This window comes from Pan troglodytes, chromosome 8 (genome assembly GCF_028858775.2).
Source record: "Pan troglodytes isolate AG18354 chromosome 8, NHGRI_mPanTro3-v2.0_pri, whole genome shotgun sequence".
Classification (NCBI taxonomy): domain Eukaryota; kingdom Metazoa; phylum Chordata; class Mammalia; order Primates; family Hominidae; genus Pan; species Pan troglodytes.
In genome coordinates, this window is record NC_072406.2 from 25,651,522 (window position 1) to 25,671,915 (window position 20,394).

Here is a 20,394-nt window from a genome sequence, read left to right on the forward strand (position 1 = left end):
CTGTGAGCCTCTGGTCACATTTTCATCATCCTATCAGTACATGACCTTTTCAGAATGTGTGTTTCTGTTTAAAGACACCTTATTGAATATATGTTATCGAATCATTAACATTGATTCACAGCCCACAGCACCGTAACTCCTACCTGAAGGAAGCTTCTCTAACCCACCGATTTTCTCTGAAAGGCATATCACGGCCTCTTTCCTGTTAGGAAAGCTAGACAGACTTCAGCAATATGCTTGGGGCTGCTGTAAACAGGGAGATCTCCAACAAAACACAGAAATGTGAAAAACACGACACCAAATAGAGGGTGAGAAAAGACCCTTGTTTACAGTCTGAGATGAAACATGAAGGAGGAGCACCACCTCATTCCGCCTGAGCTTGAAACTTGCACATCAGGCAACTCAAGTATTTGGTCACTCTATGCATGTCCACAAATGACCACAAAGTATTGATTTGGGGGTTGCAAATAACTTTTAGCCAGTAGGCAGATTTGCAGATACAGAATCCTTGAGTAATGAGGATCAACTAGATTTGGGAGATGTTAATTTATGGCTGCGTTTTAAAGCCATGAACCAGGATAGGCAATGAAGGAGAGGAAAGATCCCAGAGCTGAGTCCTGGGGACATCAGAGTGGAGAGGTCAGGGGGACAAGCTGGAGCCCGCAGAGGATACCAAGACAGAGAAGGGGCAGTGGGTGAAGTAGAAAGAGTGCTGGCAGAGAGTGGCATGCTCCCCATCAAACATGGAGAAAGTGCTTCACATAGAAGTTATCACTTGTCAGTTGCTGCTACTGAGTCAAGTAAGATGAGGATTTGGTTGAACTTTTTTTTTTTTTTTTTGAGACGGAGTTTTGCTCTTGTTGCCCAGCCTGGAGTGCAGTGGCATGATCTCACCTCACTGCAACCTCCGCCTCCTGGGTTCAAGCAATTGTCCTGCCTCAGCCTCCCGAATAGCCAGGATTACAGGCATGCGCCACCATGCCCTAGGCTAATTTTATATTTTTATTAGAGACAGGCTTTCTCCATATTGGTCAGGCTGGTCTCGAACTCCCAACCTCAGGTGATCCACCTGTCTCGGCCTCCCAAAGTGCTGGGATTACAGGCGTGAGCCACCATTCCTGGCCCTGGTTGAACTATTAATTAAGTGTGGTGGCCCTGTGGTCAGAGGAATGGCAGGAAGAAGGTGAAACGGGTCTTGGTAAGTACACCAGCATGATGTCCACCGTGGGGCTCGCCCCAGCCACTCACCTCCTTCCCCAGCCATGGCTTCTCCCTGCAAGGCTCTTGGGACACCATTTTGAATCTTGAGCAAAGAAACTGCTGGAAAGTTTTCCATCTGAACAGGGCAGAGCCCAGCCCCATTTGGCAGCTGCGAGGGAGGAGGGAGAGAGAGCTGCCACTTGTGATTCAGGGACCACACTGTCCCCTGGGCCCAAGCCAGGGGCAGGATGCTGCTGTCTGTTCCCAGCCTAGCATGGTGTCTTTGTATTTAGAAAGAAATGTGTGAATAAAGATGAGGAAAAGCTTCCATTCCCCTCAGGGCAATCTATAGGTTTATAGCTTGAGTTCAGACTTTTGATAGGTCGAAGTGTTGGTTTCAATTTGTGAATCACCATTTGATTATTATCTAAATGACTATTCAGCTGAATAGTTAATTCTGCCAACATGAAGCTATGACTTCAATTTAAATGAGCTCTCTAACAATGAAACCGAAATTGGTGCTTTTTCCCCAAGTATCCCAATGCACAGGGTGCCTTAGGAGGAGGCAAGAGGACTATAAGCACTTGGAACTTCACCCTTTTACATGTGGCGGCTGCCTGGATTGTACACACCCTTTGCAAGGACTGTGGCCTGTGGAGGCGACACATCACTTCACTGATAGCAGGAGATGGTGGGCATCCCCATCCATGTCAATGAGATGTGGGCGGCACATAGGGCTGGCTCTGCTAACACCAACAGGTTCTGCAGTAGATTGTGGTAGATGAGCCGCACAGATTCGTGTGAGGCAGTGTATTTCAGAAGCAACATTAAAATACAGGTGTGAAGGCTGGGCACAGTGGCTCATGCCTATAATCCCAGCACCTTGGGAGGCCAGGGTGAGAGGATCACTTGAGTCCAGGAGTTTGAGACCAGCCTGGGCAACATAGTAAGACCCCTGTCTCTTTAAAAAAATAGTAGGTGGGTGTGGTGGCACACACCTGTAGTCCCAGCTATTCAGGAGGCTGACGCAGGAGGATCGCCTGAGCCCAGGACTTTGAGGCGACGGCGAACTATGAGCACACCACTGCACTCCAGCCTGGGCAACAGAGTGAGACCCCATCTCTAAAAAAATACGGGAATGAGAGGGATCATCAAGGGTTGGAATGACCAGGGGAAAACTCCTGGAGGACATGGATTTGGAGGAAGGGTAGGACTTGAGCAAAAGTAAGGAGAGTCACAGGTGCAGAGCAGGCAGGAGGAGCAGAGGCCCAGAGTCACGGGCTGCTTCTTGGAGGATCTGGGAGAAATGAACAGACTCACTGAGCCTCGAGAGAGGGCTGGTGGAATTGTACTTGGTGATCATTTAGGAGAAACGATGGGCCCATCTGGTGGAAAGTGGCTCCTCAGGATACCATGGTGGCTCTCAATATGGTATTGACCAAGATTGGGAATCCATTTAATTCAGTCAAGTATAACATTCCCCTTGGTCTCGGCAATAAGAGATAAAAGTCAGAGCTAAGGAAGTTAGTAAAATTATGTATATTGCCTGCTCAGCTGCATTAATTAAAATATCTGAATCACTGAACATCAGTAGGAAGTGACAGAAAACATCCGTATCAATCACGTAATTGACAAGACAGATGAGAAACTTCTATTTGGTGGAGGATGGCCTGTTTTCTATCTTTATCTTTTCTTTTTTCAAGAGACAGGGTCTCTGTCCCCCAGGCTGGAGTGCAGTGGCATGATCATAGCTCACTGCAGCCTCAATCCCCTGGGCTCAGGTGATCCTCCCACCTCAGCCTCCTGCAGAACTGGGACTACAGGTGCACACCACCACACCTGGCTAATTTTTAAATTTTTTTGTAGAGACAGGGTCTCACTTTGTTGCTCAGGCTGGTCTCGAACTCCTGGGCTCAAGTGATCCTCCTGCTTCATCCTCCCAAAGTGCTGAGATTACAGATATTAACCACTGTGCCTAGTTGAGAATTTTTTTTTTTGAGCCTTATTCAGTGACAGTTCATCACCTAGCAGTATTTTATGTGGAGTGCACAACCACAGCCACACTATTCCATTACGGATGTCACTCAGAAATAAGAAGGAACATGTACAGCTGGTCCATCGTTCTGTCTAGAAGCAGACCTGCACCTTGATGCTGTAGATGGTGGCTGACTGTTATGTTCCTGAGGCTGTCGGGGAAGGAATCGTTCATTTCCTTCTGGAACTTAGTTGCCGTGTTGGCTGCAAAGCCACGATAGACATCTTTGGTCTAGCTCGGCCTTAACTTGCCTAAAATAGTTTCAACGTGTTTCGTCTTGTTCTTCTCTAAAAGGAGATGGAGAACAGTTGGTCAACATTCTCGGTGTATTTTTTCACTGAGTTAGAGGATTGGTGTTAATTCAGGGATCGCTGCACTTCTAGAAGTTGATGTGGGGCGTGGGATTGTGATGAGCTCTTGGAAACCAGGGGTTCCAGCCAGCACAGTGTTGGGGCGAGGACCTCTATCCTCAAAGCCACCCAGCCTATAGTTGGTGGCAGTCACAGCAGGGGACTTGAATGTAAGCGTCCTCCTCTGTCTGCCATTGATTAGATATGAAGGAGGCCTGTGCCTTTCACTTAAACTTGGGGATTCTCAGTTTCTTGTATATAAAATAAATGCGCTGGGCTAAATATCTCCTGTAAATTTTTTTTCTGGTTTTAACGTTGTGTGTTTCTATAGACTTGTGAGTTGGCATCCTTTAAGTATGTAAATATCTACGTGTCAAGGATACTGGCCATCATTGTTCCCGTCTTCACTCCATACAGCCAAGAAGAAGGATTCAGTCAATGGACCTCCCCAGCGTCTGTCTTCTGAGTGATCTCGATTCTTTTCATCTTTCCCCATAGCGCCTCTGTTCCCAGTCCTTTCGTCTTCACTCCTCTATGTGGTTGCTCCCCAACAGAGCTTGCTTTTTATTTGTTTCTCACTTAAATACCATATTTTGGTCCGTGACTATAAGCATTACATCATTGTTCTCATCCTCTCCGACTGTTAGTGTCAAAACAGGGTTTTATGTAACTGAGAAATTGTCATACAGGGCACAGATGAGTAAGTAGGTGGAACATCCAGATGAGAGTTTTCTCTCTTTCTCAACAGCTACTTGGTGACAGCCCACAGTGAACATTTTATCACACCGTGGGCTGCAGCCAGACCCCCTGTGTTGGAGAGGACAGGGCCCCCTAAGTGGGGAGACTTGTAGGGCTTGCTCCTCTTCGTGGACCTGACTCATTGCACGTGGGCGACGTAAACCCAGCCCGGCTTTGAGGAGCCCCATCCCACACATGGCAGCCCCACAGAGTGGCTCTGGACACAGTGTTTTTAAGGCACTTTTCTTCCTTGTGGAATTGCTTCTTTAGATACTTGATGTGGGAGGGAGGTCACGTTTTGTCGTGGTGGGAAAGAGGGGGAGGGCAGATTGTGGAGCTCCATTTGTTCTGTGTCATGATTAAAAACCAAAACCCTGGAATGACTACGGCAGTCTTCTTAATCAGATTTCACAAGAAAGGCTTGACTTAAGTACAGAGTAGGCATCACGCCGTGATCACACACCAGGTAGGCCCCCATGGGAGACCCCAGAAGGGCCACACAGCAGTGCCGTTTGTGGCCACATTGCTCTGAAATGCCTTCCTTGGCACAGTTGACTTCCTCCATCCCGTGGAGTTCCAAGGCCCTCCCACATTTCAAAAGCCCAGTGGCCCCAGCTTCTACTCCCTCCCCGTTCCTTAGCCTCACTCCTCCATGATTGGCTTTGGGAGCATTTGAACAACACTCCCAGCTCAGATGAGAATGGTAATTACATACCAGTATGGTGCTTTCATGGGGACTTCTCATGCCTGTGGTGAAACTCAAGGCTACTGGAAAAATCAGGGTAAGCTGCTCTTTGGCGATACTTTTTTTTTTTTTTTTTTTGAAACGGAGTCTTGCTGTGTTGCCCAGGCTGGCATGCAGTAGCACGAGCTCAGCTCACTGCAGCCTCTGCCTCCCAGGTTCAAGCGATTCTCCTGCCTCATCCTCCAGAGAAGCTGGGATTACAAGCACGCATCACTGCACCTGGTTTTTATATTTTTAGTAGAGACAGGGTTTTACCATGTTGGCCAGGCTGGTCTCAAACTCCTGACCTCAGGTGACCCACCGGCCTCAGCTTCCCAAAGTGCTGGGATTATAGGCGTAAGCCACCATGCCTGGCCTGGTGATACGTTTTTAATTTAATTTTTTTTTTTTTTTTTTTTGCCATCCTGATCTATTGCTAGAGGCAATTCGTTCCTCATGAATGACAGCTCTAGGTGAAGGATGATAGAGACCAGAGAAGGAGGCTATCCCAACAGAAAAGATCAGAGCTGTCCCAAAAGCCTTCTGCTCTTCTTCTGTGACTTCGGATGGAAGACAGACTTCAGGCAGAGAACGCTCCTGTGTTTCAGCCTGATTTTTACTTGCCAACAGTCTGGATTGCAATACTGGAAACCTGGGTGAAGCAGCAGCTGTTTATTAAGATGCTCCTGGTAAAAGTCCCTCATCGTCTTAATTTTTTCTTTTTTAATATCCCTGCTGCTGCAAATTCTGCTACTGACAGGAAGCTGACCTGACCCAGCACATTCAGTATCACCTCCTTGTCTTGATGTCATTCTTACTGAGGCCAAATTCTCTACTGAAATGTGTGTCTGGGGTTGCAACAACACGAAGCTTAATTTTATTTTTCCTGATCTTTAAGTTCTGTTTAGCATCTCTGAAAAGGCCACTGCTGGGTAGAAATGTCATCTTTCTCTCTCACTGTTTGAGAGAAATCTTCTCGTGTCTTCTCTGATACGCAGTGTCACAAACTGTTAGAAACTTGATTACAGTTTGATTTAGTAGCTGGTGTTCCTTCCCCCACCAGCAGGGGGGCATCGCTTCGTCCCACTTCCTGGTGGAAGTTCCTCAAGGACCGGAAGACCAGCTGTGATCTGACCATCTAGCCCTGGACACAGATACCTACTGGCATTGTTTACAATGAGAGGCCATGTGCAACTCTTCCAAATTGAGCTCCAGTTCTTTTCCTTGCAGGTGTAACTCTAGGACACAGAGTGGCATGTGCCCATCAAGACAGGAAACTGAGGCATAGGCAAGATAATGAATCCTCTAGTTTACTGTGGCACAGAGCCCAGCCTATAATCCTGTCCTCTGATTCCATGCTGGATCTGAGATAACAGACTTGTTTTTTAGAGTAAATTCAGTATTTTCAGTTTTTGTGTTTTTTTTTTTTTTGAGACAGAGTCTTGCTCTGTTGCCCAGGCTAGAGTGCAGTGGTGCAATCTTGGCTCACTGCAACCTCCACCTCCTCGGTCCGAGCAGTTCTCCTGCCTCAGCCTCCAGAGTAGCTGGGACTGCAGGCATGCACCACCGCGCCTGGCTAATTTTTATATTTTTAGTAGAGACAGGGTTTCACCATGTTGGCCAGGATGGTCTCAAACTCCTGACCTCACGTGATCCGCCCACCTCAGCCTCCCAAAGTGCTGGGATTACAGGCGTGAGCCACTATACCCGGCCTGGTTCTGGACTGTTGGCTTTTATCTTCTGGCATCGAGGACTGCCCCGTCCCCCAGGCTGCTCCCTCCTGATGTGTCACCGTCCTCCGCCCACTGGAGGGGTCATGTGTGAAGGACAGAGAGGAGAGGCCACACAGACTTCCATGGAGGTGAGCAAAGCACCCTGAACGTGGGCTTCCTAGGAGGCTAAGGGCTTTGCCGTTTCCTCCACCCTCTCAGCAGAAACTGCTTCTTGGCACGTCCTTGGGGCTCGGGAAAGGGAAAATTCTTTTCTACTTCAGAAGAGCATGAAGATTGATTACCGCGAGCCCCACACCCACAAGACAGCTGCTGTCTTAGTTTTCAGTCCCCTTGGTTACGCCTTGTTCTTCTCTCTTCTTTGGTAAGGAAAATGGGCAATTTAATTGTTTTAAAAACAAGATGAAAGGTTTCTGAAACTCTTTTTTTGTTTTTTTGAAGTCTCTCGAGTCTTTCCGTTCGCCAGGAATACTTGCTCTAAATCAATATAAAGTGGCTTGGTTCCCGCAAAGTGGAATTTTCCATAAGTGGGCTGATGGTGAGTCTCACAGTAGTAAATCCAATTATTTTGAATTTTCAACCTAGTTTTATAAAAAGCATGAGTTAATCGTGGTCTCTGAGAAGGACCACATCTCTCCACAGGGGTCTCTGATGGCTCCTTGGACACTCTGGTGAGGCTGAGTGGTTTACATGGAGCTTAACTTTTATTTACTGGTGTAAACTTAATAAGCCGATGGGATATTGTTTTGTCAGGAATAGCAAAGAAAGCTGAGTTAATAGCACCCAAGATCTGACCAGGAGGAGGTTCTGAGAGATCGTGTAACAAAGTATTTCTTTCTGCCCTTTACCCCTAAACCTGGTAGTCCCGAACTTCCTTGGAGAAAAGGTATTTTTTTTTTTTTTTGAGATGGAGTTTCACTCTTGTTGTCCAGGCTGGAGTGCAATGGCAGTCTTGGCTCACTGCAACCTCCACCTCCCAGGTTCAAGCGATTCTCTTGCCTCAGCCTCCTGAGCAGCTGGAATTACAGGCACCCACCACCGCGTCTGGCTAATTTTTGTATTTTTAGTAGAGACGGAGTTTCACCTTGTTGGTCAGGCTGGTCTCGAACTCCTGACCTCAGGTGATTCATCCTCCTTGGCCTCCCAAAGTGCTGGGATTACAGGCGTGAGCCACCGTGCCGGCCAGAGAAAAGGTATTAAAGGGAGAGTAACATGAGTGACAAGCACATTCACACACGTAGAGTTAGGGTGAATTCTGCCTCTTTTCTCCTCAAAGTTCCTGTCTGAAATCATGTGTTCATGGAAAGGTATTTAGCAAACTGCTCTTGCTTTTACCTAATACAGGTACTTGCCAATTGGCAGTTGCTTCCATTCCCAAATTCATTTGTTCCCTGCCTCCGCCCGTCCTGTGTTATTTTTTCTTGTACCTACTCACCAAAAATATTTCAGGCAGCAAAGTTGACTTGTAGCCCAGTTGTGTGGAATTTGGAAGACATTTTTCCATAGAAATAATGGTGTGTGGCGACTAGGTTGGGTTCAGTTGAATCACCAAGTTCCGACCAATCAGGACATACAGAGATGAGAGCTCTGCCCTGCCCTCCAGCAGCGTGAAATCTGATTTGACAGTGGGATTTATGCAGCAGTAAAGGGACATTGGAGGTACAGAGGGAGTCAGAGGAGGCCCTTGTGTTACAGGATTTTGGTGAATGCACCTGGGAACCCAACCGTTGTGCCCAATGTGTGTCAACTGAGTACAGCCGCCCCCACGCTAACCCCACTCTCTGCAGCTCCAAAACGCTGGCTTTGGGCAAGCCTAAGGGAAATGCTGAAGGCTGGACCTGCCGACTGGCTTGCATAGGTCCCTTGTAATATCTCCGGGTGGGTGGGTTTCCCTACAGCCACTGACAGAGCCCCCAGGGACTTTGCCTTGTCATTTGAGGGGATGTGCCTTCTGTTGTGGCTGGGCCAGGAGATTAGGCCCTTTCCTGCTTTGTCTGGAGGCTGGGGACATCTTACACAAGCCGTGGAGCCTTTCAGTGACTGCCTGTCTTTGTTAGTAGCTCCAAATAAGCAAGAACTCAAAGCATCCCTCTTGCAGGAGGCATGGGAGCAGCAGGGAGTCCTTGTCAGGTTCCCCAGTCACACTTGAATTCTGCTGCATACGATTAGAATACAATTTCTCCTTGACTAGGAAGCTCTCGGGTATCTCCAGGCAGCACTGGCCAGGAGATGGAACTGTGGCTGCGTAGTTCAGAGCCCTCATCACTTTCCGAGGCCCCGGAGGGACTGTGCTCGGCACCTCCTGGGTCTGGAAACTCGTTGGTCTTCTGCAAGTTTGGAAGCTGGACGCTGTGATTTTTTGGAATTACAGCAGAGTTCTTGCCACGCGTCGTAAGACTGGTAACATAACACTGGCCGGTTCGGCTGGTTCTCAGGCAGGAAAACTGGCGTCTGACAAGATCAGAGTGAGAAGTGGACTCTGCCAGGGCTATGTGCCTCACCACAGCTGAAAGAAGAAAATGGATGGGTTGGGGGCTATGCTAGAAAGGCCAGGTGAATTCAGCAGGTTGGTGAAACAGTGCAGCTGACTGCCGATCACAGGAGGCGAGCAGGACAGAGAACATCCTTGTGGATCTCCACGGTTTGGCCTGGTTTGGCCACCATATCAAATTATCAGGAGAGTTTTGAAAATTGCCTGAGAATGTTATATTTTCCACGAATTTCCGTGAGATGAAAAATAGCTATTTGAAGTGATCTTGGTGGGCTTTTTCAAACAATGTTTCAAAGGACCCTTGATTCCAGCAATCACAAGTGAAATTAGAATTTAGGGTATGGGTGTATGTGCCATTATGCAATTTTAAAAATATTTCATGTTGGTGGAAATGTCATTTCCAAATCAATTTGCTTTGTCTTGTTTGCTGGGTGACATGTCACTTCTATATTCACCCTCTGGCTTTGTTTCCAAGCACAGTTAAGACGGTCACCAGAAGACAAATAGTTTGCCCACCTCTAATTGGTTAAAAAATATTTGTATTTTGTTGGTCGATATAACGCAGATAAGACACAACACCAAAAAGTGCAAGAAATGTACATTCTTGTTCATATTCTTGACACAAATATGTAAATTTCCATCGCCAATATTGTCATCCTGATATTTACTTGTTTATAATTTAGAACTTTTCCCCCATAACAACCATGGTGTTATCCAAAGCAGAAATCTTATGTATTTTTTTATTTGTTTGTTTGTTTGTTTGTTTATTTTACAGACAGCGTCTCACTCTGTTGCCCAGGCTGGAGTGCAATGGTGCAGTCATAGCTCACTGCAGCCTCCAACTCTGGGCTCAAGTGATCCTCCTGTCTTAGCCTCCCAAAATGCTGGATTATAGGCATGAGCCACTACATGTAGCCCAGGAACCTTTTCTTAACCATATGCTTGATGTCATAAACTTTACCATTTAAGCAGAGTCTCGTGTTTTAAAAATTATTTAAGTGTAGTTAGTCTGTGGCTGCAAGAATCTAAACATCTCGGCTGGGAATGGTGGCTCACGCCTGTAATCCCAGCACTTTGGGAGGCCAAGGCGGGTGGATCACCTGAGGTCAGGAGTTAGAGACCAGCTTGGCCAACATGACGAAACCCCTTCTCTACTAAAAATACAAAAAGTAGTCAGGCGTGGTGGCGCACATCTGTAATCCCAGCTGCTGGGGAGACTGAGGCGGGAGAATTGCTGGAACCTGGGAGGCAGAGGTTGCAGTGAATTGAGATCGTGCCACTGCACTCCAGCCTGGGCGACAGAATGAGATTCCTTCTCAAAGAAAAAAAAGAAGAAGAAGAATCTAAACATCTCAAGTAACATCCAAGCATAAAAATTAGCCCCTTGCTTTTCCAGCCTGTACATGCCTTGCACCACGGCCCAGTGTGTCAGCAGATTTGCCAGATTGAGGGTGAAATGTGTCATGTGCCAGTGTCCCTTGATGTGTGGATTTCTAGAAAAAACCATGTTCTTTATTCTTTCTTTTTCTGAACAATGGATGGTGGCCAGTATGTTCCTCATTCTAACAGATGATGAAGACAGGGAGGAGGCTGTTCTTTTAAAGAGTCCTCCCTCCCGCCATCCACGATGCTGGAGAACTGTGAGCGTAGAGCGCTCACGAGAACACAGAGTATCCGCGCTTCCTAGGCAGGAAGCCTGCTCTGCGGTGGCTGTGGCCTTGGATTCCTGCTGTCTTCCTTGGCTAGGGCATCCGCCGGGTCTTTGCTCAGAGGCTGTGTAAGCAGCTGTTGGAGGCACCGCAGCTTCCTTGTCTGTGCTCCTTTCTCCTGTATCTGTTGCTTTGGGCTTCTTTCTTTACCCCCGCGTTTGTTTCCAAGCACAATTAAGAAGGTCACCAGAGGCCGGGCGCGGCGGCTCACGCCTGTAATCCTAGCACTTTGGGAGGCTGAGGCGGGTGGATCATGAGGTCAGGAGTTCGAGACCACCCTGCCCAACATGGTGAAACCCCATCTCTACTAAAAATACAAAAATTAGCCGGGCCTGGTGGTGCACACCTGTAATCCCAGCTATTTGGGAGGCTGAGGCAGGAGAATGGCTTGAACCCAGGAGGTGGAGGTTGCAGTGAGCTGAGATTGTGCCGCTGCACTCCATCTCCAAAAAAAAAATTATGTTTTGTTGGTTGATGTGACACAGATAAGACACAACACCAAAAAGAACAAGAAGTGTATATTCTTGTTCAAATTCTTGACACAGATATGTAAATCTCCATCCCCAATATTGCCATCCTGATATTTACTTGTTAATAATTTAAACTTTCCCCCATAACAACCATGCTGTTATCCAAAGCAGAAATCTTTTATTTTATTTTTATTTATGTATTTATTTTAGAGATGGGGCCTCGCTCTGTTGCCCAGGATGGAGTGCAATGGCGTGATCATAGCTCACTGCAGCCTCCAACTCTGGGCACCTGGCACGGGGCAGGAGGTTGTGCCCTGAAGTTTGCCCTGAGCTCCCAGCACCTCTGTGCTGTTTGATATCTGGTTCTGTGGAGTGGCCAGGCCAGGCTGCTGCGCCATCTCGCTGAAGAGCTTTGCAGATTCTTGTGATCTGGAACCTAGCGCCTCCACCCCCTAACTTAGCTCTTCCCTCCCAACACACGCTTTCAGCTCTGCGGGAGGGGAAGCTGGTCAGCCGTTGCTCTAGGAGCCTTCTCTGCCTCAGAGACACTTTCCATCAGGCCACGAGGCTGGCCCCGGATGGTCCTTGCGGATGTCGTTGCTTCTCATGCCATCTGTGCCCGTTTGGCCACTGGGACCAGAGTGGCAGCTCAGGGAGAGCATGCCTCCTAAATCAGAAAGACATTAACTGTGGTAAATGTGGCTCCCTTTTGTCAGTTCCCATAAGACAAGAGTCTTGAGAAATACGCTCTTAGCAGTCGGGGCGGATAAGTCAGCTATCGCCCGGCCAGCCAAGGACGGCCCCTCCCAGGTTGAGTTCCCTCACTTTGTAGTTCTGTCTCTCATTTTGCTGCCGCGTTGAGGGTGAACATGGTGAAGAAAGGATGCGCAGATGTATTTATTTCGCTCTTGTTTAAAAAAAAATAAAAGTCTGATAGAAAGTTTGGGGGCGTTGCAGACTAAAGCCAGTTTCGGGGATTATCTGTGGAGTGCATCCCTCACTGCCATAGGCAGAGGCACTCAGCAGTGGTTTGTCTGCCTTCCTGTTCTTGCTCAGGAATATATTTACTGTCAATAGGATGAAAGAGAGGATTTCCCTTTTCATTTTTCTGCAAAAGAACTTTTCCTTTCCAAGTGTGTCCAACCCCTGGAGGACAGCTTTGAGTGTGACCCAACACAAATTCATAAATTTTCTTAAAACATTATGAGATTTTTTTGGCGATTTTCGTGTTTTAGCTCATCAGCTACTATTAGTGTTAGTGTATTTATGTGAGGCCCAAGACATTTCTTCTTCTTCCATTGTGGCCCAGGGAAACCAAAAGATTGGACACCCACGTAAACCTAAACTGAAGACGCTCTCACCTTAGCAAACAGTATGTTTGAGTGAAAAGAGCTGCAACAAGGATCAGATTGACCTGGTTTCAAATCTCAGCTCTTTCCTATCTAGCTGTGTGATGTGGGACAAGTTACTTAACTTCTCTGAGGCTCATTTTTTCTCACCTATCAGGTGCACTTCATGGTAGTTGTCAGAGTTCAAAGGATTGTAGCAGAAAACATTTATGAATGACTCACTCAGGACCCAGTTCATGGCAGACAATATAAATGAACTCTCTTCTGAAAGGAAGTTCGTGTAGATGCCACATTCCCACTGGGTAATGTTGGCCAACTTACCTGACCTCTCATACCTCTGTGTCCTCCCCTGTAATTTGGGAATAATAGTGACCATGCTACCAGCACTTCCTGTCAAGGATTGTTGGGGTGAGTGAGTGAATACATCATAAAAGAAGACCTAACTCAGCATCTACCAAGTACCTTGTCAGCTCTAGCTATTTGTCTCTATCCTTAAAAATTTTCTGGAAAGTCTGTGCTAAAGACACTGCCGTCAGATGTGTTTGGGGGCAAAGGAGATTTTACTCAGATTCACTGCCTCTTCTTGTATTTTTCTACACTTTGCACTAATATATACTGACTGCCAGCTATGCCAGACGCTGCTTGTCGCCAGAGTGGGTGGGTAGCCAATGCTGGGCGATGGCCACAGGCCAGGAACAGGGAGTCAGGATCAGTATAGAACAAGCCCCAGGGCCAGTAAAAGAGAATCAGTATAGAACAAGCCACAAGGCCAGGAACAGGGAATACAGAGCAAGCCCAAGCCCCCAGCATGGATGACTCTTGATGAAGAGTGCTTTAGAACCAAGAATGCAAGGTTGAATTGCAGTTTTTCTGTTTCACAGATGAGATGGGAAAATGCAATGAGCATGCTGACACCCTGCCCAAACCTTAGAGAAGGAATTAGGGGCAGGCCTGAAGCAGGAATTTCAGAGGGTAGGCCTTAGCTCTGAGCTCCACTGCACTGTCAGCTCCAGGAGGGCCCAGGGAGGGGCTTCACCTTTGTGACCCCACAGCACCCAGAAGGCCCTACACAGAGGCCAGAAATGTTGCCTTGAGCTGACTTGAGGTGACGTCACAGACTCCAGACCTCAAAATGAGTATTTCTTTTTATGTCAGCCTGATTTGAGTTACAGTGCTTAGTACGGCATTGCCATAAAATAGCCATGTATTATGTGTTTGTTGACTGAGTTCCATCAGTAATCTCGCATCTCACACACACCCACACACACACACACACACACTCACCCACACACCCCTTCATTTTTTTTTTAATTTACATTCTTTAGATACTGTAGCGTCTTCGTATTTCTTTCCAGTTAAAAACGCCTGTTGAGTGCAGTGACTCATACCTATAATCCCAGCATTTTGGGAGGCTGATGGGGGAGGATTGCTTGAGGCCAGAAGTTCAAGACCAGGCTGGGCAATATCACGAGACTTCATCTCTTAAAAAAAAGAAAAGAAAAATTAGCCAGGCATGGCGGCATGCACCTGTGGTCCCAATTACTTAGGAGGCTGAGGTGGGAGGTTTGCTTGAGCCCAGGAGGTCAAGACTGCAGTGAGCCATGATTGTGCCACTGTACCCCAGCCTGGGCAACAGAGCAAGACCCTATCTTCCTTCCTTTAAGAAAAAAAGCCAACACATAAAATGGGTTATGTCTCTCTACTCAGTTTTTATACTCACTGAAAGTTCAGGCCAAATAGCAGACCCCAAAAACTGTCTTCAGTCTGAGGCATGTAAATTGTCAGGCTGTGTCTTTTCTTTGTCTTTCTGCAGCTCCTGAAGTCCTCGCCCAGAAACCTTACAGCAAAGCCGTTGACTGCTGGTCCATCGGAGTGATTGCCTATATCTTGTAAGTACTGCCTGCTGCCTTGGGTTCTTCCTCTACTGGCCTTTTTTTGTTTGGTGAAATATACATGAAACAAAATTTACCATTTTTAAGGGTACAGTTTAAGGGTGCAGTTCAGGGCCATGTTTAAGGGTACAGTTCAGTGGCATTAAGTCCATTCACAGTGTTGCACAACCACCATTACTATTCACTTCTAGAACTTTTCCATCACCCCAAACTGAAACTGTACCCCTTACATAAAAACTCCTTTTCCCTTCTCCCCTAGCCCCTGGAAACCTCTGTACTATTTTCTGTCTCTATGAACTTGACTCTTCTGGGGACCTCATATAAGTGGAATTACACAGTATCCATCCTTTGATGTCAGGCATATTTCACTTAGCAAAACATCTTCGAGGCCCATCCATGGTGTAGCATGGGTCAGAATTTCCTTTCATTTTAAAAACTGAGTAATATTCCGTTGTGTGGATAGACCATGTTTTGTTTATCCCCTTGGTCCATCGATAGACATTTGGGTTGTTTCCACCTTTTGAGTAACGCTGCTGTGAACACAAGTGTGGAAATATCTGTTTAAATCCCTGCCTTCACTTCTTGGGGGTTTCTATCTAGAAGTGGAATTGCTGGGCCATGTGGTAGTTCTACATTGAATTTCTGAGCAGCCACCATGCAGTTTTCTGTAGCAGCAGCACCTCCAATTTACATTCCCAGCAGCAAACACAAGGGTTCCAGTTTCTCCACATCTAAACCAACAGTTGCCATTTTCCTTTTTTTCGATAATAGCCCTCTAATGGGTGTGAAGTGGTATCTCATTGGGGTTTTCAATTTGCATTTTTGTAATAGCTAATTAAGCCTCTTTTCATGTGCCACTTTGGCTTTTTAGTGGATACAAACCACTATGGAAATAGTACATCTCCCAAAGAAATCATAATGAGAAAAAAATGCAATGAAAATCTCAATTTCGCCTTTAGAGTTCTCATTTCTTCTGAGACGTCTTATCTCCATAACCCAGGAAATGCAATTCTAGGCCATAGGCTTGTTGCAGTTATTTCAGGATCATCAGTTTTGTTTCTTATTTGTTTTGCTTAAGTCTACTGTAAAGTTATTTTTAAATTACAATTTCTTTTAGAAGTTATACTTTCAAATGCTTATTATGGAACATACTTTTAGGGTAGGCTTAGGCCAACTTGTTTCTGCAATTGCTAGGAAATGAATTTCCCCATTTCATCACCCCCAAGGAGAAACATTTCCTTGCAGAAAGAACCGCCTGCACACAATAAAAGACTGCAGGGGATGGTGACTGGAGAAAGTTCTGGCAGTGTGTGGCATCCTCTTCTCCTCCAGGAATGCTGGAAACATCCCCCCACTACACCACCACCTCATTGGTTTTGGTGCAGTATCTGAGAAGCAGATGGCCTTTCTCCAGCGTTCAGCTGGGCTGCATTTGTAGTTTAGTGTGGATTTAGGTAACAGTGCCTGTAGATTCTTGTCGTTTTCACAGGAGAATTTCATCCATTGCCATATACTTGGCCTGAAGGACTCTCGTTTATGGAAATTGGTAAAGGGCAGATTCATCTGAGCTTTAAAACTAACATATTGCACTTACAGAATACTTTCCCTTTCAAAAGACATTGATCACCTTTTGCAGTTTTATCCTTTTGAGGTGTGTTTCACATCCTTTTGAGAATCTAATGAAAGTCGTGGATCCTATCCCCTAATAAAATCACATGTGTGCGCACACACACACACACGCACGCAATTTTGCATACCATTTTCTCGGGGGGTGTGGTCATTGTCCTGGGTAAGCAGACACTGGACAGGAGCCCTGTGTTATTCACCCTGGCTCTGTAAGTCCTCAATTAGAAATCTTATCAGAGGTCCTGCCTCATCCAGCTTGACTATGGAAGGCTTAAGGAAATAAATGCTAGGCCAGGCCTCTTCCTGCAAAGAACTGAAGCTGGTATCAGTCATCTAGAGAAACCTTCCCTGGGGCTGGGGAAAGTAGCCCTTTTTCTGGTCTTCTGGTTATTTGTTCCTTTATGTCTATCTGGACCTTGAACCATGACTATGGTCTGCACGAATGTCTGTGGACTCCCTTTGGGTTTGTTTGTATAATTATTTCCCTGAAGTTACAGCCTTGGGGTGGGGCATTGGTACAGCTCTGGGTAGGTACTTATTGACAGATGCTGACAGATGTTTCTTAGAATGACTGGGATAAGCAGTTTAAAACTAAGCAATGATGTCTTAGTCAGATCAGGCTGCTACAACAAAATGCCATGTGGTTTAAACAACAGATATTTATTTCTTACGGTCTGGAGGCTGGAAGTCCAAGATCAAGGTATCAACCAATTCATTTCCTGGTGAGGGCTCTTTTCCTGACTTGCAGACAGCCACCTTCTTGCTGTGTCCTCACATGCTGTAGAGAAAGTACAGAAGAGCAAGCTCTCTGGTATCTTTTCTAATCCAGTCACTGGCAAAGCAAACAGGATCATCATGGTTGGCCAAGTGGAGCAGTTGACAGTGGGGAGAAGCCTTGAGTGAAAGCACAGTTCTTCTAGTGAAGAAGGAGGCAGGAAACGTGTTGGCAGTAGGCAACTAACCACGTTTACCGTGGACTATAGGTAGGAAGATGTTGGAAAGAGGGCCAGCATGGCTAGATAGTATCAAGACAATACATCAGAAAGCGACATGCAAGAAGTAACCTAGTGCCAGAACAAAGAGAGACTGAATAGAAAGTTTGGATTTTAACCCAAGAGCAGTAGGAAGGGTTTTGAACAGTGTTGTGATCTGATCTGATTTACATTCGAGTATTATCCCAGCCACTCTGAGGAAAGCACTGGAAGGAAAATGTGGAAGGTGGAGAATGAGTGGGAAGCTCTGGGCAGAGGAACAGTGAGAGGCGCTTCTCCTGGGGAGGCAGTGATTATGGGCAGAGTGGTGAAGAGATCTCAGATATATTTTGGATGTGGAGGATGAAGGAGAGGTAGTCTTCAAGTCTCAATCCAAGGAGTTGGCTTAAATAACTGTGTCGATGGTTAAGAGAAAAGAGAGAGGAATTGTAGAGGAGCCGATTTAGGAGGGTGGGTGAGATCGATAATTTGGTGATTTAGGAGGGGGGGTGAGATCAATAATTTGGTTTTGGATACGTTAAGCTTGAGACCCTTGGAAGATACCCACTGAGTAGTGTATGCACTTGTGGAGTTCAGGAAAGGTCCAGGATAGAGATCCTGGCACGTACTTCTGAGTATGGTTTGACAAGTGGTGCACCCAAACCCTTATGATTTCCGTATGCACTGCAACATTTGCCAGGGTTCAAGTGTAGTATTAAGCAAAGACATGTCGTATTCCTTTGAGTATAAATTTGGTAAGTTTCTACTTGATGGTTTCCTGGTCACACTAGCTTTGCCCCAGAGACTAGTCCCAGATCAATTTCATGACTGTGTCAGACTTCAAGATGGCAGCCTGGGCTTCTGTTTTCCCTAGTGCCTTCCAGAGCTCTGTGAGTCCCAAGCAGAGAATGAATGGACTCTTGGTATCTCAGTTGTATTCTTTAAGATGTTCAGACTCCTGTGGGTGATAGGTCAAATGCTAGGTATGATTGACTATATAACACGGCTGCACTTGGAGTACCACCAGCCTCAACTTTATTATCAGTAGATTAATCTCCTTATGAATTCATCTTTTCTCACCGTACAGATGGTTGGTACTCTGTTGAGAGGCATCGAGTCTGTATCATCTTTCCATGTTTCCCCCTTTGCACGGTGCCTGGAATAGAGAAGGTAATCAATAAATGCTGGTTGTTGACACTAAGAATGATAAGTTTGAGGCTGGGGATCTGATGTACAGGGAGGCCCGTGCACAGCTATAGTAGGTCACAGAATGCAGTGGTCATTGAGGACAGGGAAAAGCACCATCAAGGCAGGTCTAGAAGGTTGGATAAGCAGAGAGATAAGAGCATCAGACAGGACAGGGGAGGGAGGCAAGGACCAGAGCAGGGTGCCGTGGCCTGTGTGAGGGCTCATGAAGCTATCCTCTGACTGTTCTGTAGCCTGGGTTTGTGTCGATGTCAAAGGTGGGCACTGGATTTAAGCAGCGTTAGACATCAGAACTCATTTGTCTCATTCTCAGACTCTTTCTCCTTCCTGTGGGTCCACTGTGCCTGGTCTCCCATTCCCATCTAAAGACTTATGCACAAGGCCACTGAGCGGTCCATGAGCAACAGGCAGCATGCCAGGGAGGCCACCTCCCCACAGGGAAGTCACGGAGCACCTCATTCTTCCCAGCCACTGTAATGGAAAAGAGGTCAGCCCCTGCAGTGTTTTGGAGCATAGCACTCTTATTTTTTATTTTTGTTTGATAAACCTGTCACACTGAGATATCAGACTGCAGCCAAAGTGGCCGTGACAAGCCGTGGCACCGAGTTTTCTCCTCTTGCACGCCATATAAACATTCCTCCTTTTGCTGGTGTGCGCACTTGATAAATTGGCCCTCTTTTGGTCTCCGTTTATCTACTATTCATCATTTGGAAGGAGAAGTATTTTTTCCTACCAAGGACACTCATTTTTAAAAACCCATGTGATGAGTTCTTATCCTGCCAGGAATCTTGCTTTGGGGATTAGGACTTGCAAAAAACATCTTTGCTCGAATAGCTTATGCTGCCAGGAAGGGCTGAGGACGGCGTGGGTTGCGCTTTGTGATAAGCATGTTGGTGTCCAGTGTGATGGGCTTGGCTCAGCCAAGACAGCATAAGGTCCAAGGCACAAATTTTCTCAGTCAAGATGAACCTCAGCATCTCACAGATCAAGCTTGATTCTGTGATAACATGCGGCCCGCCTTTCTTCTCAGAACTTGAAGGATACTCATTTTTTAAATGATTATTTAATGATCATTTGCCTAAATTATGCTCAAGGATGCTGCGTATTGTGAGGAGACACGGTGAATGTGGGCTAACAGCTGAGAAGGATCCTAAAGAGATTCCCGCTCCCAAATTGGAACAGGCACGTCAGAGGCACAAGAGCAGGCTGGACGGGTGGGCTGAACTTGGCCATGGGTGGGGAGACCTCAGACCTCTCTGCCTAGAAGAAACTCTAGGCAAAACGCTGATGGTACTCCGCTTTCTTTAGTGAGCCTCTACATTGCTCACTTTTTAAAATTTACTCACATAAATGTCGATTTGCCTGTGCATGCAGCTGAATTCGCTTTGGAAGAATGGAACAGGGAAGGCCTAATCTGCATGCTTATATCCATGTTCTGAAACAAAAGATGAGCCTCGCCAAGGCAGTTCCCATCCCTTTGAGCAATTGACAGCTGGCTCTTGATGGAATACATATGTTCTAAGGAGAACTTGAGCCCAGGCATCCCCCAAAGAGAATGCAGCGTGGTCACCGAGCCCCAAGCCCTGGGGGGTTGTGATGGCTGTTATTCCTATCAGCATGAGGAGTGCTGACTTTAATAGGGACCGTTCACTGATGTGGCCAGCGGGCAACAGTCGCCTGGTTATATTCATGAGCTTTGTGAGGTGGGGCACGGTGCCTCATTCAGGCCACTGTGGGCCCATGGTCTGGATTTTGGCTTTAGAAATTTGGAAACTCAGTTTGATCTGTTTATTCATCTTGTTCAGACATCTTTGTGAATTGATTCACAGTAACTAGACTCAGAGGAAAAAAAAAGACTGGACTGTCCACTTACTAAATGGTAGTGCAGTTTGTGCCTCACAGG

General features: G+C 46.4%; 1 protein-coding gene across 8 annotated transcripts in view; it reads left to right on the forward strand.

The window, feature by feature from the left end:
• The window catches only part of CAMK1D (calcium/calmodulin dependent protein kinase ID), a 486,590-nt gene that overhangs the window by 427,512 nt on the left and 38,684 nt on the right, over positions 1 to 20,394 (forward strand). For all 8 annotated transcript variants that reach the window (XM_016962641.3, XM_016962637.4, XM_016962640.3 and 5 more), the window contains one exon: positions 14,610 to 14,685. In XM_016962641.3, the coding sequence (XP_016818130.1) occupies positions 14,610 to 14,685 (76 nt within the window). The remainder of the gene's footprint in view (positions 1 to 14,609; positions 14,686 to 20,394) is intronic.